Genomic DNA, 27,049 nt, shown 5'->3' on the forward strand with positions numbered 1-27,049 from the left:
TGTGCCCTTCTCTTTCTGGTCCAACTTTTCCTCCTTCCTTGCTAGCCACCTGCCATTCTGTTACTACAGTCTTACAATAGAAAATTCTTGACCACAGCTCTGTATAAAATAATCATCTCTCAGTTGTGAAGGTGGATCTATTTCCCTCACACAGTATTCATAAGCCCATCAGTTCCATCATCTGTGGTGTCTGTTATGTGCAGTTGTGAGTTATTGAGAGAACCTGAGTCCACAGTTCTTGGAGATCCCTGAGTCGTGACAAGGTGGCGGAGCGCTGTTCCACCAAATTGAATTCACAGAAGCATGAGTGGTTAAAAAACAAACCTGTCAAGAAAAGACATCCTAAGTAGGAATAGTATGGACTCCTCTTTGGGGTCTGATATCTAAAACGTCCTAGGTTGCAGTGATACGGACTCCTGTTTGGGGTCTGCTATCTACCATTAGATTTATTTGCAGTGAGTGTGACGTGCACAGCCATTTGACAGATGATGATCACTCACGTCTGTGGCCATCGAGGTATTTCATGATTCTCACATCTTTTTCTCTCACTTTGTTTGGATCATGTCTCATCCTCTAGTCTGCCATCCTCGTTCTCCAACCTCTTAGTCTCATATATCAAACAACATCCTTCCAATTTTAAAGGACGTTTCTTAAAACTTACTTCTGTAGGATTGCCCAAAACTAGGCAGAATGTTATTAACGCAACTAGTAATGAAATTATATTATTCAGCAAAGTCAAATAATTTCTTTCAATTCTGAGAGCAGAGCACTGACCCGTATGATTTTCTACCATGGATCAAGTCTAACCTCTGGGTTCTCAATCCAAGTTTCTTAAGGGAGCTGGGAAAAAATTCCCATATGTGTGTGTTTTATGTATTTTCTTTTGTTAATGGTTTATTAATCTTCACTATGAATTATATAACCTATCATACCCCTTTCTAGATAAACATAAGAAAATAAAAAATGTGGCCTTTATCTGTTTTGCACAGAGCAAATAACAGAGAAAAATAGCTTCTGTTAAATACCTTTATACATCTTGAGAAAAGGATACTAAATACAAAAAGAACTAAAATTTTTAGTATTGTTAGCCCTATAAAAGTCTTTTTTAACTATTTGACATACTTTATTAGTTTTTCCCAAAACAACAGTGATCCATCTGATCATTAGAGAGAAAATACATGATTACAGATTCCAGAGATTTAGTCTATACTTTTATATTTTTTATTAAATATTTTACTTGTCCTTCACTGACTTTCTTTTTGACTAGTTTTAAATTGTTACACTCTAAAACTTGATGATCCATGCTTATTTTATACCTCACTTATCAATGTGAATTTTAAAATAAAAGCTTATTTGGAATTGTAAAGGACCCCTACTAGAAGGATATGCTATTATTTGATGTGATAATTGTGTATCAGTGACCCTTAGGGTCTTGTTCATCTTCCTTGTGGCCCATGGGTTTAGGCCCAGAATGGTTGAGATGACTTTCCACAGATTATTGCAAATGTGTGAATCAGATTCAAGAGCCGTTGTTGCCTTTTGTGGCCTAAACGTCTCCATTGGTTGCTTACATTTCATTAGATGGTACACAACTGCTCTGAAGTTTACATTTTAATATAATAAAATTCATTAACCAAATAATTCCAAGGAAATCATTGCAGACAAAAAGAAAAAATAGAAAAGACATGACATAGAAACACAACCACTTTATAAGTGTTTTCAGTTTTCACATTTGTCCCTAAAAGGCTCCTGTCCATTCTTACCCAGCTTCTAACATCTTTTCAAATTCCTGTCAATCTGTGGATCAGAGTATCTTTAATTACAGAGTATGGCTCTTGTAAATTGTAGCCTAGCTGTATGTTAAAAATGAGAGCATGCAAATCAAAACCTGTTTGCTAATAGGTAAGCTCTCTCAGTAAGCACCAAGATTTCTTCCTGAGACCATTAAAGGACACCTATGTGTGATACACACAGCATTTTCAGTCTCCCAGTGTTTTGTTTTCTCATGCCAGGTGGTAAAGTTGCTTGTCTTAAACTTGCTGAGTATTTTTTTTTTTCCTTTTTTATGTTAAAAATAGAAAGGGTGTTTTTTCCTCTGGCTGAAAATGTGGAACTCACGTGAATGGTTTCCCTGTGTCAGAACAGCTGGAACACAGAGTTCATTGAAGCCTGCGTGTAATGTGGTGACCCACGGGCTCGCATTCTGACCCGTGCCAGCAGCGCAGCCAGGCAGTGCTCGCAGTTGGCTCTGCTGGAAACACAGAATTAATCATGGGTTCTCTGGAAAAAGGGTCTGGTATCCAGCTTGCTGTTGGTGTTCACCCTTGCAAGAAGTGCTAATGAGAGTGATTTGTGAAGCAGAGAGCTGTTGAAGCACTTATGGCAGTATGGTTCTTTTTCTTCATTGCCTGTAATTCACGGTGCATCATAGATCACTGTCATGCAGGGCATTGTACTTGGTTCTCCTAGTCGTCCTTGAATTGAGCTGTCTTTCACGACGACTGCCTCGTAAGCGCAGCTGATTGAGAAAGGAAACTAATTTCTGATCTTGCTGATCTGCAAACTGCTGTAATCAATGACTGAAAATGACTGTAGCAAACATCAGAAGCTCTTAACCAATTGAAATGTTTAGGAAAGGATGTTAGTCTTTTGTTAAAATAGCCACTAATAGGTTGAAATGTGTTAAGAGGAACCCAGAAACACCTTAAATGCAGTAAAAGTGTTTTGGTTCCCCCGACCCCACCCCACCTTCAAATTGCAAGCCCAGGGCAAAAAATATGCTGACGAGGAAAGAAATGCTAAGTATAATTTGGTACTGTTAGTCCTGTCTGTTTCCATGTCTACATAAAACTTTTAAAAATGGCATACTTATTTCTTGGGCCAGAAAAGGGAAGGAATTTGGTTCAGGTATAGAACACAGTTCCAGCAGGGCTTGAGAATATTACCAGCATAGATGTCCTTGGATATAGAGGAAAAAAATCAACTTTTCTTTTTTTTGCAATTCCTTCTGGACAGTTGGGGGGAAAAAAAAAAAAAACTTTTAGTTAAGAGTTATGATTAAAGGCCTTGCTGTAGACTGAACTGTGTCCTCCCCAAATTTGTATATTAAAGCCCTGACCCCTCACGTGATGGTATTTGGAGATGGAGCCTTTGGGAGGTCATTAGATTTAGATGAGGTCATGATATTGGAGCCCTCATAATAAGATTAGTAACCTTTATAAAAAGAGACACTAGTTTGCATTCTCTTCTCTCTTCTCTTTCTTTTCTCTCTGATGTGAAGGTGACTGTTTGCAAGCCAGAAAGAGGGCCCCCACCCAAACCTGACACCAGCTTCCAACTGTGAGGAAATAAATTTCTGTTGTTGAAGCCAGCTGGTCCATGATATTTTGTTATGTCAGACTGAGCTGGCTAATATAGGCTCGTTTTCTTTTCCTTTGTCAGATTAAGCTGCTGAAATCCTGTATTTTATCTCTCTGTCTTTTGGCAGTAATGAGATGCAGCCATAGACGGTCACTGCACAGTGTTTCACTGGTAGGCCATTGGAGTCAGGAGCCATTCCGCATATGGGAACTATCAGACTATAATTCTCTTGCCCTTGGAATCTAGGAGAGTTCCCTTGGGACATTAAGGACAAGATTTATTGTTTGAGCTTTTTAGTGGTTATTCTGTAGTAGAACACCTGGTGTCTGACGTCTTCTATCTGTGGTAAATCTCCACAAATCTTTAGTTAAATTGCACTTATTTATTGCCAGTTTTTAAACAGTTTATTGCAGTAGCATTTTCTGCTATAAAATGTACTCGTTCTAAGTGTAATTTTGTGATTCTTTATAAATGAAAAAGTTTATGCAATCATCACAGCAACCCAGTTGAAAAACTTTTCCCTCAACTCCTCAAAGTTTCCCCTGACAGTTTATAGTCAGTTCTTTCTCACCACCACCTCAGCCAACCACTTTCTGTCTCTATAGATTTGTCTTTTCTGGAGATTCCATGTAAATGGAATCACCCAATATGCAGGCTTTTGTGTCTGGCTTCTTTTATTTAGCATAAGGTTTTTGAAGTTTGTCTATGTTGTAGAATGTATCGATAATTCTTTTTTGTGCTGAATAATATTCATTTTTAATGAATATGCCACATTTTGTTTATCCATTCACCAATTAATGGATATTTGGATTGTTTCCAGTTTTTAGCTATTAAGAATAATGCTGCTATGGATATTTGAATGTTTATATACTCCTTAGGATTTTCTACTAACAGGATCATACTGTGCAAATAAAGGCAGTTTTACTTCTTCCTTTGTGACTTGTATTGCTTTCAGTTTCTTTTTTTTTTATTTTACTGGCTGGAACATCCAGTACAATGTTGGCTTTTTAGTCCTTCACCATTAGTATAATGTTAGTTTGAAGTTTTCTCAGATTCCCTTAATCAGCTTGAAAAAGTTTTCTTCCATTCCTAGGGGACAGAGAGTTTTGCTGTGAATGAGTGCTGAGTTTTATCGGGTGCATGTTCTACATCTATGAGATGATTACATGGGTTTTATTTATCTATTTATATGGTATACTATATTCATTGATTTTCAGTTGTTAAACCAGTCTTGCACTACAGGAATAAATTCCAATCAGTCATGGTAAATAATCCTTTTTGAATGTTTCTGAATTCATTTTGCTCATATTTTGGTAGAATTATTGTGTGTATATGCATAAGTGATACTTTCCTGTAGTTTTCTTGTGGTATCTTTGTCTGGCTTTGGTATCTGGGAAATGCAGGCCTCGTAGAATGAGTTGGGAAGTATTCTTTCCTCCTTTTCAGAATTGGTATGGTTTCTTTATTAAATATATGATAAAATTTGCCAGTGAAGCCTTCTGGGCCTGGTTTCTTTGTGGGAAAGTTTTTAATACTAATTCAGTTATTTTACTTATAATAAATTTAGTCAGATTTCCTATTTCCTCTTGAATCACTGGTGGTAATTGTATCTTTATACAAATTTGTCCATTTCATCTACATTGTCTAATTGCTGGCATAGCATTGTTCATATTATTTTTCCCTTATAAATTTTAAGTTCTGTGGTTGTTAGGTATATGACTGCTTTTATTCCTGATTTTTACCAATTTGTATCTTCTCTTGGTTAGTCTAAATAAAGTTTCTCTTTTATAGAAGATCTAACTTTTAGTTTTACTGATTTTCTTCATTTTGTTTTTTTAAATTTCATTGATTTGTGCTCTGATCTTGATTTTTCCCTTCCTTTTGCTTGCTTTGGATTTAATTTGCTCTTTTTTTAATTTCTTGTGGTAGAAGTTTAGATTATTGATTCGAAACTTTTTTTCTAACATAGGTATTTAAATCCGTACATTTCCCTCTAGCCAATTCTTTATGCAACATAAATTGTTTTTATTCTCACTTAATTAAAATACTATCTAATTCCTTTTGTGATTACTTTGATCTTTGGATTATTTAGAACTGTGTTGTTTAATTTCCAAATACTAGGAAACTCCCAATTTTATTTCTGTTGTTGAGTTTTAATTTAATTCTGTTGTGACCAGAGAACATTTCAAGTGGCTTCAACTCTTTTACATTTATTGAGACTTATTTTATGGCTTAGTATTTAGACTCTTTTGACAAATGTTTCATATGTCCTTTAAAAGAATATCTATTCTGTTCTTGATAGGTTGAGGCTTCTGTAAATGTCAAGTTGATCACTTTGGATGATAGTTTGTTCAAACCTGTACCTTTGTTGATTTTCTATCTAGTTGTTTTCCATGATGTTTTGAGTATAGAAGGTTATTTACCTCCAGACCTTGTGGGCTAGAGAGACCTTTATAATTTTTGCCTCATCTAGCTAAACAACTGTCTAGAAACCCAAGTGAATGTCTACTGCTGCTGCTGCTAAGTCACTTCAGTCGGATCTGACTCTGTATTAGCCCATAGACGGCAGCCCACCAGGCTCCCCCGTCCCTGGGATTCTCCAGGCAAGAACACTGGAATGGGTTGCCATTTCCTTCTCCAATGAATGAAAGTGAAAAGTGAAAGTGAAGTTGCTCAGTCGTGTCCGACCCTCAGCGACCCCATGGACTGAAGCCTTCCAGGCTCCTTTGTCCATGGGATTCTCCAGGCAGGAGTACTGGAGTGGGGTGCCATTGCCTTCTCCAGTGAATGTCTACAGAGTACCAATAAAGAAACATTGTCAATTCAAATAATAGGGTGTATTTTAAATAAAGGTCTTCAGGTATTGGAGTTTTAAAAAAATAAATGTAGGTATATATATCACTGGATTATGTTTGTATTTCAGAATTCTCTGCTTCGTGGGAGGAATTCATTTACATTAGTAAAGTATTGGTCACTTAGTTGTGTCCAACTCTTTGTGACCCCATGAACTGTAGTTCACCAGTCTCATCTGTCCATGGAATTCACCAGGCAAGAATACTGGAGTGGGTAACCATTCCCTTCTCCAGGGGATCTTCTCAACCTAGGGATTGAACCTGGGTCTCTTGCATTGCAGATTCTTTACTGCCTGAGCCACCAGGGAAGTCCCTTACATTAGTAAATGACAAGCTTATACAGTACAAGGAAAACCATGGCGATTTTAGGACCTTGTTAGCAAGTCTCACTTTAGTGTTTATAGATTCGGCAAATCAAAGATTTCATTGCTTCCACCTTTCATTTGTTTCTTCTTTGTGCCATTTTTCTCAAGCATGGGTGTATTTTGTTTGATTCATTATTTGTCTCACACATAAGGTTGGATTATCCCACGATGGTCCCATTTCTGATTACTCTTAGATGTACTATAATGAAGCCACTTACACATTGGAATTTTAAATATAAGGAATTATAGAGGAGATTGAATCTATAAACTAAAGATAAAATTTGCCTTCTACAAATCTGATTCAAATTGGTAGACTAAACCTGAAGGCCGGTAGGTGAAATTAAGTATTTTCTAAGGTCTTTTTTCATACTGCCATTTAAGTAAATGAGTAATAAACAGAAAGAAGTAGGTGGTAGAGAAAGAAAACAAAAGAAATTAAAGGATCAATGAAATAGAAGTGTCCAGAGTAACTGCCACCCATAAATGCCAATCCATGAAAAATGTGTTTCCATTTAGAACTCACTAAAAATAGAAATAATTGTTTATTGTTTACGTATCTAGTTTCAAGATGATTTAATTGCTTCTTAGACCTCTCATTAAAAAATAAGTATATACTGATTGGAAAAGAGTCAAATAATAATACAGTAAGTAGCACATAAAAAGAAGAAATTTCTTCATTCATTGTCCCCCTCTCTTACAAACCCTCCTTATAACCAGCATTCTCTGTCTTGCTTTTTCACTCTCTCTTCATAGGAATAACCCTGTTAATCCCTGTTAATGTTCTATATTATAGTCAAGATGATTAATTGTTTTAGGGTATGGTAAATTGAGGCTATAGCCATAGGCAGTAGGGTCAAGCATCTTGACCTAAGAGGGTAGAAAGAGCTTACAGCAAGATGGGGTGAGGCTAATTCATTCTTAGTAAATGACAGCAACAAAGATGCCTGCATATATAGTTATAGTAATGTGGAAATGATATATCTGACTCCTGTATACATCTTTCATAGGCTGTTACTCTTTGTCTCTGCATTTTCTCTTTTAAGGGATCTTTGTTTTAATTATTTCTTTCTCTATACAAATTAAAGAGTGGTGGTAAGAATTCTAGGCTGTCCATTCCCCCTAGTGATAGCCATACTGAATACGCAATGTATGGATTTAAGTTGAAGGAACACAAAAAGACATCTTCATGTCTTTTAGACATGAAGCTTTTAGAGGAGTAACTCAGGAGGGCTTGATCATTTATTCATCCATTCAGCAAATGGTTGTTGAATGCCAATTATGTGCTAGTCATTTTGGCAAGATACAGACAGTAAATGAATAAAATCTATGTCAAGTGGTGGTAAGCACTTGGATTCGTTTCCTAAGGCTGCTGTAATGAAGTACACCAACTAGCTGGCTTAGAATAACAAGTTTATTTTCTCTGTTCTGGAAGTTAGATGTTCAAAGTTAAGGTGTCAATAAAGTTGGTTCTCTCTAAGGACTCTTGGGAGAATCCATTCCGTGCCTGTCTCCTAGCTTTTGGTGACAGCTGGCAATCCTTGGTGTTCCTTAGCTTGTGGATGCATCCCTCCAGTCTGCCTCATCTTCAGCTGGAATTCTGTGTGTCTGCATCCAGATTTCCCTCTTCTTACATGAACACCATCTTACTGGCTCAGCACCCCCTCCCCCTTATGAACTCATCTGGACTTGATTACTCTGCAAGGACCCTATTTCCAAATAAGGTCACATTCTGAAGTTCTGGGAAGAACGTGAATTTGGAGGGAACCCTGTTCTACTCATAACAGCACCATCACTATAGAGAAAAATTAAAACAGGATAGTGGGGAGAAAGTGAATGCTGGGGTTGTTACAGGCTTGTGATTTTATGTAGAGGACCAAGGAAGGCTGGCTACTTGGTTGTCATTTAAACAGAGAATTGAGGAACGTGGAAGGTAGAGTGTGGTAGCTATCTCTGGGGAACACTTTGCAGCCAAGAGGGAGCATTGCCCAGGAGTATCGGGGAAGCCAGTGTGGCTGGAGGAAAGAAGCAGAGATGAGATCAGAGCGGTATCTGGGGCACATGTCATGTAGGGCCTCCTAACCTTTTGCTTTTACTCTGAGTGAAATGGGAAATTGCTGAAGAGTTCTGAGTAGAGGATGAGCTGATTGATTATGTTTTAAAAGGCACTCTGGATTATGTTTTAAAAGGCACTCTGGCTGCCCTGTTGAGACTGGGCAAGGTTGAAGTAGGTGGATGAGTTAGAAGGCCACTGCAGTGATCCAAGTGAGAGGCAGTGAAAAGAGGTCAAACTCTTTCTTGGCAGGTTTTGCTGATAGTCTGAAAATAGGATGTGAGAGAAGGAAACAAGTCAAGGGTGACTCTTAAGTATTTGGGCCTGAACAGCTGGAAGTTGTTGACATTTATTGAGAACATAAAGACATATTAAGTTGGTTATACAGGTCCTGACTTTAGGAAAAAGGCCTGGGTTGTAAATATAAATCTGGGAGAAGTCACTGTAGAAATGGTCTGTAAAGACATGAGAATAATGAGATTCTTGAGTAGGGGGAGGTGTGAGTTCTAGGGCACAGGTGGAAGGAGTAACTTAGATAGTAACACACACAGATAGTCTATCCAGAACAATAGGAAGGATGCAGAGTATGGGTGTAGGTGCAGGTGAGTTGACCGGTGTGAGGAGGAATTCATGGAAGAGGCTGGCAGATCTGAGCAATAAGAGGCTGGATAGGAGAGGGCCCCCAGAAAGGCATCCCAAGTGAGGCAGCAGCCAAAGTGATGGGGCGTCCTAGTGCCGTGAGCGTTAATAGGACTTTCTGCAGAAATAAGGGATCTTTGTTACTGCTGTTATTTTGCCTCTTGAGTTTACTGTTGATAAGTGTTTCTAACCACTTTGTACCTAGTTCTAAGTTTCTTTTACCTTTTAATCACTTTCTAATCCAGTTGTTTCATGTCTGTCTTTTCCTTTCCATCCTAAATATCACTACTACAATTTAGGCTTCCATCATTTCACCGTTGGACAGTTATAGCATCCTATATTAATTACCCTCAAAATTCTTATTGTTCATCTCATCCTATGTATTGGTACAGATTTAGCTTCTTATAGCACAGATTTGATTATGGGTCAGCCCTTCTTAATCACTCTGCGTGTCTTTGAAATTAGTCCTCCAGTCAAGACTTCACACAACCTGGTCGCATCCTGCCATTCTAGACCAGTATTCTACAGGTCCCCTCTGTGTACCCTGTGCTCAGACCACACTGGATGCCTGCTAATACTCTTGTGACATTCACTTTGCTGCCCTTCTGTATGAATGTCCCTTGTTTTTTCTCATCCCACCAGATCCTGGCTCCAACCCTGCAAAGAGATTCCTGAGATTTAAGAGCCCGTGTATCCTGGGATATTAATGCCTGGTAGTAGTTTTATTGTAATATGATTCATTATCAAAGATGCTGCTGCTGGTCTACGCAAATAAAACCTCCATTTGTTTTTATGCTCTCTGAGTACTGCCGGCTAGTAGTAATTTTTTTGTTTCCATCGTTGTCTTTAATAAAATAGTGCTTGGGAATCATCATGATTTGAATTTTTGAATTACAGCCAGATTAACCCTCAGGTTTTCTGGATTGAATTATAAATCTTAGCCTCATCAGAGAAGAAGCATCTCTGTATTTTGAGTTATAGAATATTATACAACTTTCTTCACAAAAATCAAAAACAGAGGGGAAAAAAATGGAAAAAAAAAAGAGGGGTCTGAAGGGTCCTTAAGAAAAGATACCAGATAAGCACAGGACATCATTATTTACCAATTTTTAAGAAGATTGATACATGGAGTATAGTTTTTAAATTTCTGGTTCTTGATATTCCATTTAAGAACTAGTCAGATTCCTGAGGCATTGTAAAGCTCTGTGTCCTGCCTCCCCCTCCTCTATCATCCCCAAAAGCACATTCAGCTAGCAGCCATCTGCTTCTCTCCTTGCTGAGGAGTCTGACTCATCACTCATCACTGTATCTCTTCAATTGATACATGAATTTCAGTTCCATTCGATTACCAAATTTTAATTGGAGCCCACTGCTAGATTGGTCTCCTGTTCCAGCATTTTCTCTTGGCTGCATTGTTTCTGTGTCTGCTTGGTTCCCTCTGCCTACTTCCTGTATGAGTTTGATGACATCCACTCGGGTATGAAGCTGGACAGATACTATAAAATTCCTGCAGTACCAAACACTGTCATCTTGCATTCTGCCTCTCTCCCACTACTCATCCAGAATGGAATCTAGATGCTTTAGTTCTGAATTCTTCTGTATCACTGTAGTATTTAGTATAATATCTTATTTTAGTATGCTTCGCCATCGTAGAATTTAAAATTTGTTTTAGGACCTTAGAAAATTATGAAGATGCTCTTTCTCTGCCCTCTTCTGTCCTTATTCCCATCTTCAATGCATACTTCCAAGCATATAGCATGTACATTACATTAGTGAGCTGAAGATATCACTCTCTCATTTGATGAAAAGGACTTCCTTTCGTTTCTTCCTTATGTTATTGTCATGCCCCAGTTTTGTGCTACTTAAAGTACACTTCTCTCTGGAAATGAAGGAATTAGTTAGACTAAAGAGTGGATGTTCTTTGGTCTTTAGTTAATTGCTATAAGCCTTGTAAATATGAACTGATAAACTTCAGGTTTCATGGGATGTATTTGGTGGGTCTTTAATAGTTAAATTGAATGAATAAATAGAATTTTTAATAAAAAATTGAAAGGCCATAGAATTCCATAAAACCCCCACCCACTGGCCAGCAAGCCTAAAAATTTCCAACTGACTTGGGGGCAGATCTAGTCTCACACCCAAGTTATTTAAGATGGGAAATATTTTTCATCCAGCATGAAAAAGTCTTGTCATCATGTTCCCTTTCATAAACTGATCTTGAAGGCAGTGGGCTGAACCAAATGCCATTTTTCTAGTTTCTCATTAGCTTACACTATCACTTGTTTTCTAGAGTGAGCTAAGACCAAGAGACCTTCAGAATCTTTCTTCCTGTGGCTACAAAGCAGGCCTCACAGTTAGCTGAAATGAAAACAAAAATAAAATGAAAGAGATCTCATAGTCTGCCGGACTGGAGTCTGAACAATAAAGACTTTGCATTTACTCTGCTCTTTGTGCCTGGGGTTTTAATTTAACACATCAATGAAAAGGCAGCATTTAAAAAGAGGGGGAAAACACCCAGCAAGACTTACTTTTATTAGTGCAATTTGTAAGAAATTACTGCATTTAATGAGAAAATCGTTAAGCATGAAAAAATGGGCTGTGACTTAATTTACGGAGCTTAAATGGTGAAGTTTTAATTGAGTTTTTTAGTTATTGGTAAGAAAAATAATAATAATAATAAAAAACAACTACCAGGGCTGTATCTGTACTGTTGAAGTGGTCAGTGCTTTTACACACCTCAGTTCAATTTCCTGTGCCACTGGTCATGCATGATATTATAGCTGTGGTATTCTCTGTCATATCTGCTGACTTTTTCTGTTCTTTCAAGGGAGGCAGGCAACTTCTTCTGTCTGCTACATGAGGAAATTTGGGGCAGAGAGTCTAGCAGAACAGTTTCTAAAAGGGGGAAGGGTGGGGCAGAGGTAAAAGGGCAGAGCTGTGTCCACTCCACAGTCCACCTGCTCAAAAACGAAATAGCAATTGAATGTCCCTTTCAGGTCCATAACGCTTATCCTTTCCCCCTGGTTCTTAGTTTCTCTTGTTGCTGCCAGTGATTTATTTTTCCCCAGTAAGCAGAGTTCATTAAAGACTGCAAAACTAAAAACAGGAATAATACCAGACCAAGAAGCACAAACATTCAGGACAAATTCCTGGGATCATAGATGCAAATTCTTTTGGAAGTAGAAGTCGAAAGGGTATTTAAAGAAATAAATCGGCACATCTTATGTCATTTAGATGGAAAATATTTAGGATACCTTCTTTTTGTTCTTACATTCCCTGAAGTGCATTTGACTCCTTAAAGGTCATGAACACCATGGAAAGGGTTCAGTAATGAAGAAAAGTCCTATATACTTTATATTCCTTTATTATTTAAGTTAAAGACTGCTTTGTTAATTTCTGTCTCCTGCAAATATCTGATGTGTAAATGGGGCGTTCAACTCCTGTGGGTTCATGATAACACACTGTGCCAGTGGCCCTTAGATCCTCTGCTCACCCTTTCCCTATGTGCCTTGGGTCTGCGGGGAGGAGTCGGGTAGAGCCCATCCCTGCAGGTTGCATCTTCAGGCTCCCACAGCTACAGGCTTCCTACTGGGTTCACATCCTGGTGAGAAGTAAGGAGGGAGAAAGAAGCCAGGGTATTTCTCTTTCTCCCCACCCACCCCCAGCCCCGAGTGGGGCAGCATCTCCAAGTCCTCCATGGTTTCTGCCCCTATAGGACAGGCTTTAGTTACCCCTCCTCTTATCTCCTTTCTGCTCTGTTTTTGTTCCCCTGCGGTGCCAGGGGGTGCTAGAGGCTTCTTGCTATTTCTAATCTCTGGGTTACAGCATCCATTCTCAGTTGGCTTTACAGTTCTTTATCACCTGTGTTAACAGTTGCCTGCATTAAACTTCCTTGGTTAAATATTCAGTGATTTCTGTTCTTCTCTTTGGACCCTGCCTGATAACGCACAAAGCCTCCACCCACAATGGCCAGTTTATACCCTATTTGAGACACAGGGAAGCCTCTTTGTGACTGATTTTTGTTCCCTGTATTAAAACAGACTTGTTTTCTTACCAGGCAAATGTTTCTTGTTAACTTTTTGCTTTAAAAACAGTGATAGTAATTTATATGTGGATTTCATTGGCTATAAACTGGACTACTCACTTAGATTTTTATTTGTTACTGAAAGATGTTACTCCTTTTAATTCTCTTAATGACTGACCTGATCATATACTTTTTTTATTTAAATGCTAGATTTTTTATTGTCACTTTATTTTCTTTAATAAAGATGCCATTATTATTGACTATGTAAACTGTTGAACATTTTTAAATGATTTGACTGCTGACATCTGTAAAATGTGCACCTCTTCAATAATTAAAATTCACATAAGGTCATTGAGATCACAAGAAGAATTAAATTGAGAAACATCCTGAATGATGCCTGGGTTCAGCAAAATCATTTGCGATAGCTTTCTAGTCCCTTATACATAACGTGTGACGGTTGAGTGAACTACTGCTCTTTTGGCTCTGTAGGATAGAGGGGAAAAAACTCTCAGTAAATGACTTTCTTTTACTTTGTTGGAAACATCTTTGCAGAAAAGAGAGGAGTAAGTAAATGTCAAGTCAGAGACCAGCAAGCACATGGCCCCAGATGGTCATGACTGAGCAGCAGGAAGAGGGATGATTCATTTTGTAGAACTTTGGGGGGCTTCCCTGGTGGCTCAAATGATAAAGATTCTGCCTGCAATGCAGGAGACTGAGATTTGATCCCTAGGTTGGGAAGATCCCTTGGAGAAGGGAATGACAATCCATTCCAGTATTTTTGTGTGGAAAGTTCCAGGATGGGGAGCCTGGTGGGCTACAGTCCATGGGGTCGCAAAGAGTCGGACAGGACTGAGCAACTATCCCTTTCACTTTTGGAAGGTGTTGAAGGTTTTCTGGAGAGAGAGAAAAAGCATACATTTCAGATTAAAACAAAAAAAATACCACCGTTTTCCTCTTACATAACACTTTTGAATCTTGATAAGATTTTAATATAACACTAAAGTATTATAAGTATGAAAACTCATTTTGTGTATCAATGATCTGTACTCATGTCAGATTCTAGATTAACATATTAATGCCCCTATTAAAAACCTCAAAATCCAGAACAGACAGATTTGAAATCCAGAATAGACATCTTGATTTTGAAGACTTCTTGAGATAAATGACAGCCTTTGCTTGAATACTATCCTAACATGGATGGCCCTTCCAGTGGCCATATTTTATATTAGCTGCTAATGAGTATTATTGAGCCTCTGAGTAATTCTGAAAAAGCATTTTCGTGAATTATAGTTGGGGCTGTGATTTACTGAGCGTGAATACCGTGATTGATGTGGAAGCAGAGGAAAGCACCCCAGTCCTCAGCATTTCCTATATGAGGAGTAGGAGAGAAGGGGGCATCAAAAGCATAATCCAGCCAGAGTTAGATTACTTTTGTCAGCCACTTCTGCATTTTTACATTTATTAAAAATGGCAGGGAAATGCCACCAAAGTTTGGATGAGAGGGTCCCTCATCCACATCCCATTCTGATATTCAGTATATTAGAGCATCGTCCATCACATCTATTCACTGGTGTTAAAAGGTTCATTATAATCAGTGAACCACAAAATAGTCTAGGTAGGGGGCCAGATGCACAGGCCACATAAATGATTGTTCCGAGAAGGATAGAGTCTGGTTCTGTGTATTCACTGGGTTTGTCTGAAGTTTGGGTATGTTTATCCACCTGCATTCCTGAACCTTCTAGGGGAAAGGACAGAACAGTCTAACATGGAAATAAGAACACTAAATCCACATGGGCCCACAGATACGTAAGGATGTCATTCTTAAATGGAAACTGAGTATTGAGACTGCTACTTCCTTCTCTTTGGTATTCTTTCTTATCCATATCATTATTGCAAGTGGATTATTGGCTTTCACATTTGCTTTATTTTAGTTTCTTTTGAGTATTTTTTTCTATTTTTTTCTATAAGGTGTGTGTGTGTGTGTGTGTGTGTGTGCGTGTGTGTGCCATCAAAATTCAAGATAAGGATGGTGCAGAGACTGTTTTTTGCAGAGCAGGCAGCACTGTCTGGTTGTTTCATGGGCTCCCCGGCCCAAGGACACCCTGTGTTTTAGAGTCCTTTATCTTCTGTGCTCATTACACTCTTTTCCTTGCAGAATTTATGTAATAATAATGTGTGATATTATGTATGTAACACGTTATAACACAGTAGACAATTCTCCTCTTCAGATAATTTCTTCTCTTAGTATCTGTGGTCCCATACCCTCCTGACTCTCTCCTGCCTCCCTAACCATCCCTTCTTGGCCTCCTTTATCAGCAGCCTTTCCTCTGTACAGCCTCTGAATCCTGAGGTTCCTTAAAGGCTTGGTCTTGAACCCTTTTTTTCCTGTACTTTCTCTGTCCTGCCCCAGCTCCTCACGCACACTATTCACTCTCCTTGGGACGCCCTTCCCTTCCACCTCTCCTCCTCTTTCTTCGCTACTCCTGGCCATGGACTCCACGCGCTGGACCGTGTCCTTTCCTCCACATACACCCCGTGCTTTCCCACCTCTCTGCTTTATACTTTTGCTCATTCTGTTTTTTGGCTGTCTGATAGCCAAATTCTACTTTTCCTTCATTGCCCAGCAAAAAAGCCATGTTAATTCACAAATCTTTCTTATAATCACCAAAGAGTTTTTAAAATTCAGATTAGTTGATATATTTCTGTACCATTCAGTGCTCTTCATGTTGACCTCTGTTACTATTTTTATGTATATGTGTTATATTCTCTATTAGCGTGTAAACTCCCCACAGGCAAGGATCTTATCTTCAACTTAATTGTGTTTCCTATAGAACATAGTATAGCATCTTATATGTTGCAGTTACACAGTAAATATGTACCAGGCTAAATTAAAATAATCACTGTATCAAGCAAAGAGAAATATTACAGCTTTACATTATAACTTGCGGAGATTTCCTCATCCACATTTCAAAAGAAATGAGAAATGTGATGTCTCTGGGATTATTGCCCTTGGCCTTTAAAAATTCTCATTTGTGCCCAGATAGGAAACGCCGAGTGAACTTGCTATCAGACTATCTGAGAAAGTAGGCTGCTTGAGTGGAAATACCAAACATTTCTCTTACTTTCCCTTTCCAGGCTAAAAGAAGGAGATAGCTTCTGTTGGTCTCAGCTTCTTGTTGATAGTTTTCTGCTCTGCTTACTGATCAGGGTTGTATTATTTAAAACTTTGTTTCAAAAGTCCTATCCAAACATTCCTTCTCTGCTTTGAATCACAGTTGGATGTTAATTCACTGCTGTAGGGATACATGGGTAAAGATTTCTGAAATTTCAGAAAAGTGTTTTCTTTAATCCCTCAAGTTGGTTAAGTAGTTCGTTGTGATGGAGATCATAATCTCCTATTTGGTAGAAAAGATGAAATGGTTACCAGGATGTTTTCACTTGCTGCAAAATTATTATATTAGGAAATACTTCATCCAGTTTTTGAATCCTTTCCACATGCTATAGGATCCTTGGCAAATAAGTTGATGGCCCTGCATTTCCTGTCTTTCATAAGGTATTGAGCAGTGCTCCAGTCACTGGGATTCAGCTGGCGGCCTTTAGCCTTTATAGGGAAGCCTTGAAAGTAGTTTTCATTAGTACTGAAGGCACACATGCGTAACTATGGGAAAGCTCAGATGAGGTCACAACAATGGCACATGTGCACTCTTAGAACATCTTGACCATTCAGCACAAATTGCTGAACAGCCAGCTAGCGAGCAGTTTCAGGAAACAAGTAAGAATGAGCCTTTAGGTCATGACTTGTGCCTGTCTCCTTGGTTTGTTCTTCTGCACAGATCATAAGGGTCTGTTTTGACCTGCTTAACCACTTTAAGTTCCCTGATGACTTTATGTTTTAATTTCCTCTGCTTTTTTAAATGAAGAATGTTTTGTTTATGAGGCAGTCTCAAATTGCAGCCCACCTTGGAAACCATAACGTTATTAATGCATTTCCTCTTTCTGTATCACTTATGACGTTGCTTGCTGACCATTATAATTTGTTAAGTATCTATGGCTTCATAGAGTGCTGAGTACCTTAGAGACTCTTGAGATTCAACTAAGGGCAGAAGATAAGTAGCAATGATTTTCCATTCTATAGGGATATTACTAAATTAAGTTGAGAGCTGGTCTTTTCTAATGTGACCTGTGATTGGAAGAGGGTGGAGTGTCCCTGGCTGATTATTTTTCTTTGTCTGACACTATTTGACATTTATCCTGAGTGGAATTAGGGGAGGAAATAGAAGATATGTTTTTTATGATGTTATCAGGAAATGCACTTTTGAAATACCCAAATGGTCCCTAAATTTTGGGGGGTAAGTAAAAAGCAATAACAGCTTAATGTTTGAAATTCCAAAAGAAATATTTAGCTATAATTCTAAGCACTTAAGAAATTTTATTTCTTGACAAATGTCAGTATTACCCAAACCTTTTAAATGTAGACTTTTGAAATCAGCATTCTGCATTTCATCTTTCCTTCCCATCCACCCCCTTAAAAGAAGAATGGCTTTTGTGCAAACAGACCACAAGTGAGGCTCTTGATCCATAAAAACACACTACTATCAGGCACACAGGAGCATCCATTCTCTCTAACAAGCGTCACTCAGATTGAGGAAAATAAATGTATTGTCTTATGTTCTAGCGAGTCACCAGCTAACAGATCACATCGAGCAGTTTTTGGATACTAACGAAACACTGTATTTCATGAAGAGCATGGACTGCATCAAAGCCTTCAGGGAAGAAGCCATTCAGGTAACTCTGTCCTGTGTCCTCTCCCTAAACAGTTGGCCGCCGTCACAGGGGAGAGGCATACAGCAGCCCGCAGGTAAGCCTGGGCTTTGAAAATGGGCATCCTTACTGTGACGAGCAACACATGCCAAGAGGAGCAGGAAAGACCAGCTCATGCTGCTACTGCTGTCATTTCCGAGGGAGAATAAAGATGGGTGGGTGACTGGGATGTTGTATCCCTCCAAGTTAGCTTTTTATTACACTATAGCCCTGGCTCTATGATTTCTACTTAGTGAGCCAACCAAATTTCTCTTCTATTGGATTCTGTTTGGCTAACTATTTTAGGGGAATGGGTGGAGAAAATACAGTTAGATAATTATTGAGAGGATTGATGAATGACCAAATTACTTCTTGAATTGTTTAGGTAGTTCCAAAGAGTGATAAGAAAATAAAAATATTGTTAAAATTAGAATGGGATGAAAGATTCAGAAGTAGATAAACCAAATGCCCTACAGATCAATATCAGCTTTATCAAATATCAAATTTTGGCCAAATGGAGTCATTATAAGACTAAGGATGACTCAGTCAGCTGGAGAAAGATCTGCTTAGCTGAAAAGGTAGTGGAAGTAGTTTTTAGCGCACACACCCCCACTGCCTGGATAGCGTGTCTGATAACACTTCTGCACACTGTCGCCACCGCATGTCTTTAAACCACCAGGTCACTGGGCTCCACAAAAGAAAGAGAGAAAGGTGGAAGAGGAGCCAAAGAGGCCTTAGAGACATATCAGTCAATCTTAATGACCTTTTTTAAACTAAAAATATAAAAAGAAAGTTGGGAATATGTGAATACTGACTAGTTATTACTCTTATTATTAATTTTTTGTGAGTTTTTTAAGTCTATATTTTAGATATTGCATATTTATAGATGAGCTAATATGGTTGAAATTTGCTTCAAAACAATCCAAGAGTCGTGGGAGAAAGTGAGGGTATAGATGTTACAAGGGTGATGGGTGCACAGCATCCACTAAATTGCTCTGTTTTTGTTTGAATTTGTCTATATTAAAACCTAAAAGAACAAAGTACCAGGCCACGAAAAAACCTGGGTAGCTATGGAAATTTCTGTGCCTTCAACAGATGGAAAGGTTTACACCTCCTAGCAAACGATGCTGAAATTTGCCAAAGAAGAACATTTTATGTGTTTTTAATAAGTATGGTGGATTTGTGTGTGTGTGTGTATATATATATATAACGCTTTGGGGTGAATTATGTTTCTGTATGAGCTCTGACCTGCCACCTTCCCTACCCCCACACGTTCTTGCAGTTTTCAGAAGAACAGCGCTTTAACAATTTCCTAAAAGCCCTTCGAGAGAAAGTGGAAATTAAACAATTAAATCATTTCTGGGAAATTGTCGTCCATGGTAAGGTGTCATTTGTCTTTTTCTTCAAATAGTTATGCTATAGTTTCCAAGTTTAAGTTCTAAATATAAATTATATTGTGTGATGTGTTATGTGAGGGCCTGATGACGTCCCATGTGGATTTTTCCATGTGGATTTGGGAAATACTCAGTATTTGGTGAACTGAAAATCTTGATTAATAAGCAGAAATACAAAGTGATAAATAATAAGTAAACATATAAGTCCCATCTTAAACTCTTTCTGTAGCGTGGCCCTTTCATGACTGTGCCTTTCTGTTTGATGACCGAAGAAGCTGTATAGGCAGTCATTGATCCCTGTCTCAGATTCTTAGACCTGTAAGTCCTGCTGGATCCATAGCACTTTCATTAATCTCCCCCACATTTTGCTTCCTCCATCTTTCATTGCCATGTTCTTGGGCATTTTATATTAGCCAACCAGTGTCTTCATGCACCAAAGCCACTCACTTATTCACAGTGACCAATGCAAATAAAACATAGAAACAGGGCAACAAATGTTCTTTCACTTTTAGGCTTGTTGTTTGATTTCCATCATGCCCTTTGCCCATTTCCTTTAACCTGGTTTGATTTTCTTTCAGAACCGAAACACAAGATATTACCTGTTAAAAGTACATATTATGAAAACGATGATGTTGCAAAGTACAAAACTTCTTACTTGAAGTAGAGCCCCCAAATTAGTTTCAACCTGTCCTTCTGTGCAAACTCTGTAAAAAAGGAGTCACATGCCTATCTCTCTAGCTTCTAACAGGCAGTTTTTCGTCACACAGACAACCATTTCCCTGACAGTTAATTTTTCAGCCCTTTTACTTCTACACTGGGGAGCAAAAGCAATTAGAATAGGTGGTGAATTGGGCTTACTCAAATCACTTTTGTGTCTCTGCTGTCGACCCAGTAGATGAAAGAGATTGGTTTTGGTAGCTATTGAATGCCTCCGGTATATTGCTTGCTGAAAAGAAATTTGCAGGACATACACAAGATATATATATATATATATATATATATCTCCTGTTGAGAGAATACACATGACCTTGTGCCATTTCTAGGTACAAATGGATGTTAAATGCATGTGCTTTTCTGAGAGCATTTCGTGCATTAACCATTTGAGACAGAAGAAAATCTTAAGAAGATAAAACTAAAGGGTAGATTTTCCATCCTTGATTTGCTCTCACTGAGTTAAACTCAACACTCTAGGCTAAATGATAGGCAAGATCTTTGTAAGAGCGTGTTTCCTTCTGACCTTAGCTTTCTGCCATTCCATCAATAGCTGGTCACACTGCTAGAAGTCAGAAAGTCTACAGATTCCCGTATCTGGTACCTAATGGGTTTGGACCACAGCATAGTTACGCAATTTGCATTTATTTACTGAGCTCCTGCTATGACATACACTGAGGGAAATAGAAGGATGAATAAAATGTAATCCCTGCCCTAGAGAAAGTATAATCTGTTAGGAGGGATAAAATATTTACAGTCATACAGGATACAGTATGGTGAGAGCTATTTCAAAGGAATAAACAAAGTGATCTGAAGAGTTCTAAGGGAGAGATTGAATCAAGAAAGACTTCACACAGCAGGTAACATTTGTGATGTGGCTTTCATTTTCTATAAGCAAACATAGGAGAAAGGGCGATGGAAGATGGAAAAAATGATGTGAGTTCAGCGTCTTTCATAAAGCTTTATATTTCCTATAGAGAAGAGCACCTTTATATTAATAATTCCAAAAATCTCCCATGCAAAGCTGGGAGGAAGTATGGTGGAAAGGAAGGTGGGATTGGGCTTGAGTCTCTGTACTTGAATTTTCCTCTGTGAATTACTTTATAGATGGAGTTACTCTGATCACCAAAGATGAAGCCCCTGGAAGCTCTGTCACCACTGAGGAAGCCAAAAAGGTATTGCGGGGTAGCTCCCTGTCTTTAGATGAATTATTGTGGTGGAGATTATTTTCTTGGTGCTCATTCTTCCTTGAAGAAGTAAAATTCTAGGGGTAACTAGATTACTGTACCGTTCTTTACTCAACCAACAGGCAAATTGCTTCAGCTGCAGCATCCTTAGAGGAGAAATTGTAATCTCATTCAGTTTGCCATACGCTACGATAATGTTTCTAGAACTCACCTACAGTTGCACTTCAGTACCTCTAGAGTTTGTGATCCATAGTAGACCCTGGTTAAGGCTAGGAAATCCGTCTAGCCCAGTGATCCCCACTCAGGCCACACATTAGTCACCAGTGAGTTATTTTTAACAACAAAAAAAGACTTCATATTGATGCAAATGGTCAACATACTTGGTGTCTTCCTATGTGGAGGATGAGCATTACATCTGATTCAGTTGTGAGTCAAAAATATACAGCTGTTCAGCTCAGTTCTTCTTCATTATACTGCATATTTGTGATGAAATTTCAATGAAATTAAATTGAGTAGCTCAGAAGTATATTGTTCATAACATCCAGTGTTATTTACAGTCGGTGGTTGACCCAGCCTTGTTAGTACAACACATGGCAGCCGTCAGTTATGTACTAAGCCTCTGCTGTTTGCTGGGCCCTGTACTGAACGATAAAACAGCACCCCGCCCTCTAGAGACTCAGTTGCTTACAGGGTAGCAGAAGGAAGCATTGGAGACTCAAAAATTAACTGCCTGGCTAAGGAGAGCTTGGTCAGGGACTGATGAACAGGAATCTAAGGGAATAGCGGAAACAAGGCCAGAGATGTTCATCTATGGGCTAAACGCAGGCCAAAGTTTAAAAATCTTGAATTTTCAGCTCAGAAAACACATTTGGCAAAAACCATGATATTGTTTGGCAAAGAGATTAGAATATACAAGACTTTTTATTAAGCACTCTGCCTGGCAAAAGCATTGTGTTAAAGAACAGATATGGCCCCTGCTCTCAGGAAGTAAGATCTCAGAATTTAAAAAGCATTCTTCAAGATGCTGACTGTTGTCTCAAAGAAAGATCTGTGATGTCTGTACCCACTGCTGCCACAGTCAAGACTGAGTACTGTGGGCTTCAGAGTGCCCTTTAACTGGATTTGTTATTTTATACAATGGCATGATAATACTTCCCCCTTGAACTAGGGGGTGTCATTCAGGGCTCTGCAGAGAGAACCAATACTGTGTGGGGGGAGGGTGTGGAGGGGGGATTGATTCATTTTAAGGAACTGGCTCACACAGTTGGGGGGCTGGCAAATGTGGAATTTATAGAGCGGGCCAGCAAGCTGGAAATTAAGGCAGGATTTCTATATTACATTCCAGGGGCATAATTCCTTCAACTGATTGGATCAGGCTTACCAACATTATTGAGGGTAACCTTCTTTACTTAGTCAGCTGATTGTAAATGTTAGTCACATTCATAAAATACCTTCACAGCAACATCTAGTGTTTGCCATAACAGCTGGGCACCATAGCATAGTGAAGTTGACACAAAATCATGTAGAGTGAAGGCTTATCAATCAGCTTTTGGTTAACAGGTAAAATAAGGCAGATAGTTTCATTTTAATCATTATTGCATTCAAAAAAATCTGTCATCCAGCTGAGAGTTGAGTACATTACAGTTTTGGGAGAAAGCGGAAATCCCTGACCTGAAAAGGCAGTCTTTTCCCCCAAGCAGTACCTCTTAACCGAAGGTGTCAGAGTTGAGTGAGGCCAGAATACAAGAAAAGGAAGAAAGCTAAGAAGGGATTATGTGCTTCCTGCGAGTGTGTCTGGGCCTTAGTCTTTGTTGCAAATGTAATACCACCTTTGGAATTAAAGAGCACAGAGCATAACCATCAGGAATTTTAATGTCTGGTAATGAAGCTGCAGAGAAGAATTTCAGTGAAGACTAGATATGGGTGGGTATCCTTACATGATTCTAATATCAACAGAACTGATTGCAGTTGGTTAAGACAAGTCCGAAAACATCACCATGTTTGAAGAGAGAGAAAGCACGGTCAGCATAGCAGAGTGAAGCTTGCTGTGGTGACTGATTCTCGGCACACACTCGGTCATGTCTGACCTGAAAGATTATGCTTTTGTGTCTGCTTCGGTATCACAGGAGCCCTTTTTTTTTTTTTTCCAGAATGAAAACTTAGTCCTCTATGTTAAAAAAAAAAATTTTAATGCCACCTGTTGATTTTTGGAGAGAATTGTGGAAGGGAGAAGGTACATATGGATGATAATGGGGAGAATTAGTACAATTCTGGCTCAAGGAAGTTGATTCCTTGTGGTTTTAATAGGAGAGACATGCTTCAGCTTTTTCTCTTAGCCAAGTTATGGAAATATTATCAGTTTTGACCACACAATAAAATACTCATTTACATTTTCTTCAAACAACTGTTATGTTTGGTCACTTCCCAAAGAATCAATTACAGAAACTTGGCTGTAATCAGACATTGAAGAACAATCCTCATAGTCCATTAAAATTCTTTCAAGATACTGACCATAAGTTATTTAAAGTTGGTACACTGTCACATTATGGCTGTTAAATGATGATTTGAAAGGAAATATTATTCAGGGATGCCCATTTTAAATGAAAATTAAATCATGACTTTACACTTGCCCATCTTAAGGACAGCTGTTTCCCTCTGATATATTCTAGAAATGTGTGGATTTTATGATTCTTTGAGAATATAGGTAAGTCATTCCTGCTGTAGAAATAGAAAGTTCTCTCATGACATAAGCTTAGACAGTCACTTTTCCTTTCGGTAACTGATACCTCTGTTTGATTTTGAAGCCTAGATATAAATATAACTCCTGTTTTCCACTCGTGAATTCTTTCACTTTTTCTGTTTTCTGGTAGTTAGTTAAACATGCCATTAATGTTTGATGTTTGTATATGTATTTTTCCTCCAGTTTTATTTTGTTTCTTTTTATTGAGTTAACATTGCTTTATATCATTAGTAAATTACAGCATTATATTTCAACTTCTGTGACACTACATGCTCACCACCAAAAGTTTAGTTTCCATTCATCCCCATACAGTTGACCCTCTTTACCCATTTCACCCTCCCGTCATGCCTTCCCTTCTGGTAACTACTAGTCTGTTCTCTGTATCTATGGGTTTGTCTTTGTTTCATTTGGTTTGTTCATTTGTTCTGGTTTTGTTTTATATTCCACATATGAGTGAAATCGTACAGTGTTTATCTTTCTTCATCTGACTTATTTCACTTAGCATAATCCTCTCGAGGACCATATTTCAAAAAGATATATACACCTTGGTGTTCACCACAGCATTATTTATGATAACAAATATCAGAAAGAAAAAAAAAAACACCTAAGTGTCCATTGATGATGAATGAGTGAAGAAGACGTGGTATACATACACAACGGAATACTACTCAGCCATAAAAAGATGAAGTCTTGCCATTGGCGACAACATGGAGAGCACTTTGTAGCTCCTGTGCACCTTTTGTCTGTCATCTCATTCACAGGGCTTGGCTCTGTGGTGGGTAGGAGTTGTGCCTGTTTATCCTGCCATATTCCAGGAGCATCACAATCCAGGACCAGGCAACCATCCATGGTCCATGAGAGACCTGGACTTGTAAAAGGTCAAGAAAGGCTGATTCTTCATTCAAAGTTTGTCATCTTTATAAAAAAATTTTTTTAAATTTTTTCCTCCTAACCTGTGTTAGGGTTAAAACAGTGGTTCTCAGCCAGGAGTGATTTTATACCCCAGGAGGTATTAGCATTGTCCAGAGACATTCCAGGTGGTTACAGCAGGGGGCATGCGACTGACTTCTAGTAGGTAGAGCCCCTGACAGCAAAGAATGATGAGAAGCCTTGGGCTAAAAGATTAAACAAGTCAGATTCTTTACTAAGGCAGAGGATATTGGCTTAAGTTGTATAGAATTTTATTCAGCTGGAAGGAATCCTAATGATGATCTAGCTGAGTTTTTATTTTTAAAACTGAAAGCTTAAAAGGAAGCCTGATACATAAAACAGAGAAGGGTGATACTTCTCCCTTGATGGATAGTGGGAGTGGAAATTTGGGGTTACCCATGCCCTGAGGACTTAGAAGAGCCCTCAGGGAACAGAACCTGAAAAATACTGATCTGGTCCAAACTCCTTATTTTATATACACATGAAGAAACTTAGGGCTGAGACATAAAATAATGTACTTACAATCTCATAGTGTCACTGGCCAGGAACCCAGTGGTGGAACTGAGCCCCAGCCCTCCATTCTTTTTACTCCATATTAAGAGCACAGAGAGGAAAGAGAATTTATTCCCGTGGCTTTGGAATATTGTTTCTCACAGGATTCCAAGGTTGAGATTTGTCTAAATAATCATTTGATACAAACTCTTATGGGGGGAAAGGCATCATTTTAGCACTTTTTTCCTTATAAGTTGCCTAATCTAGCCTTCTTTATTGCTGTTGACATTTATTGATTTTTCCATCTTAGCATCATAGATGCTCAAAGCTTAGTGATCTGGTCATTTTCCAGAGGCAGTCTAGAGAGGTGAAGTTGACTTTCTCAGTGTCACAAGTTCATGGCCAGCAGAATTGGTTAGAGTCCAGACTCTGAACTCTATGCGTTTTTATGCCTCCACCGTAGAATGCCACCAGCCACATGTACCTAAAAGATTCTCACACTCCCTCTTCCAAAAAAGATCCCCAAAGCATTGTGAAAGATTATAAGATTAGAATTAAGAATCATTTCTTGAGAACAGTTGTCTCTGACTGCTGGCCGCTGTTGGACCCCATGATATTTTCCTTTGTTCTTTTCTTCCTTTTCTGCCTTAAATCCCTAGTGAAGTTCTATATGTTAGTACAAGAAAAGCAGTAATTAAAAGGTCACATTGTTACTTTATATTTGTTTAGAGCTTGAAATTTTTAAGATATGATTTTAAAATTTTTTTGAGCTAGAACATACAGTAAAAGCACAAATCTCAAATAAGAACATTGTTAAATTCTTACATAGTCATATATCTGGGTGCTGACCGCCCAGATAAAAATACAGAGCATTTCCAAAACCTCAGAAGGCTCCCTGATACCCTGCCCAGTATTCTGACATCGGTCACTTGAGAGTAGTTAGCCTAGCTCAACCTTCATATAATTGGAATCGTGCCTTTTATGACTCATCCATGATGTTAAAGTTGTTCATTCTTTATTACAGCTATGTAGTATTCTCTTTTGTGGTTATACCACAATTTTTTCATCCATTCTAATGACGGACATTGGTTGTTTCTAAACACTGGCAACTGGGAATAAAAATGCTACGGGTATTCTTGTGTCTGTCATTTGGTAAACATATATTGAGTGTATTCCTAGGAATTGGAACATAAAATCTACAATTCCACAAGGCATTTTTTTGTATCTTTTATTTCATCTGAGAAGCAGTGCAACCCCAAGAGATAAATGAGGTCAGTAGTAGTATTCCTATTTTATTTTTGAGGAGAGCTAGTATAGAAGGAGAAGGGAATGGCAACCCACTCCAGTACTCTTGCCTGGAAAATCCCACGGACGGAGGAGCCTGGTAGGCTGCAGTCCATGGGGTCGCTAAGAGTCAGAGACAACTGAGCAACTTCACTTTCACTTTTCACTTTCATGCATTGGAGAAGGAAATGGCAACCCACTCCAGTGTTCTTGCCTGGAGA

General features: G+C 38.5%; 1 protein-coding gene across 4 annotated transcripts in view; it reads left to right on the forward strand.

Moving 5' to 3' along the window:
- Nucleotides 1-27,049, forward strand: part of XRCC5 (X-ray repair cross complementing 5) — an 84,283-nt gene that overhangs the window by 51,476 nt on the left and 5,758 nt on the right. For 2 of the 4 annotated variants that reach the window (XM_006076459.4, XM_006076460.4), the window contains exons 17-19: nt 17,966-18,075; nt 19,373-19,469; nt 21,303-21,370. In XM_006076459.4, coding sequence (XP_006076521.3) covers nt 17,966-18,075; nt 19,373-19,469; nt 21,303-21,370 — 275 coding nt within the window. Of the gene's footprint in view, nt 1-9,908; nt 10,070-17,965; nt 18,149-19,372; nt 19,470-21,302; nt 21,371-27,049 lie in introns of those variants that run through there. The other 2 variants (XR_006548945.2, XM_025278223.3) reach the window with 2 other exon arrangements.

This window comes from Bubalus bubalis, chromosome 2, assembly GCF_019923935.1.
Source record: "Bubalus bubalis isolate 160015118507 breed Murrah chromosome 2, NDDB_SH_1, whole genome shotgun sequence".
Lineage (NCBI taxonomy): Eukaryota > Metazoa > Chordata > Mammalia > Artiodactyla > Bovidae > Bubalus > Bubalus bubalis.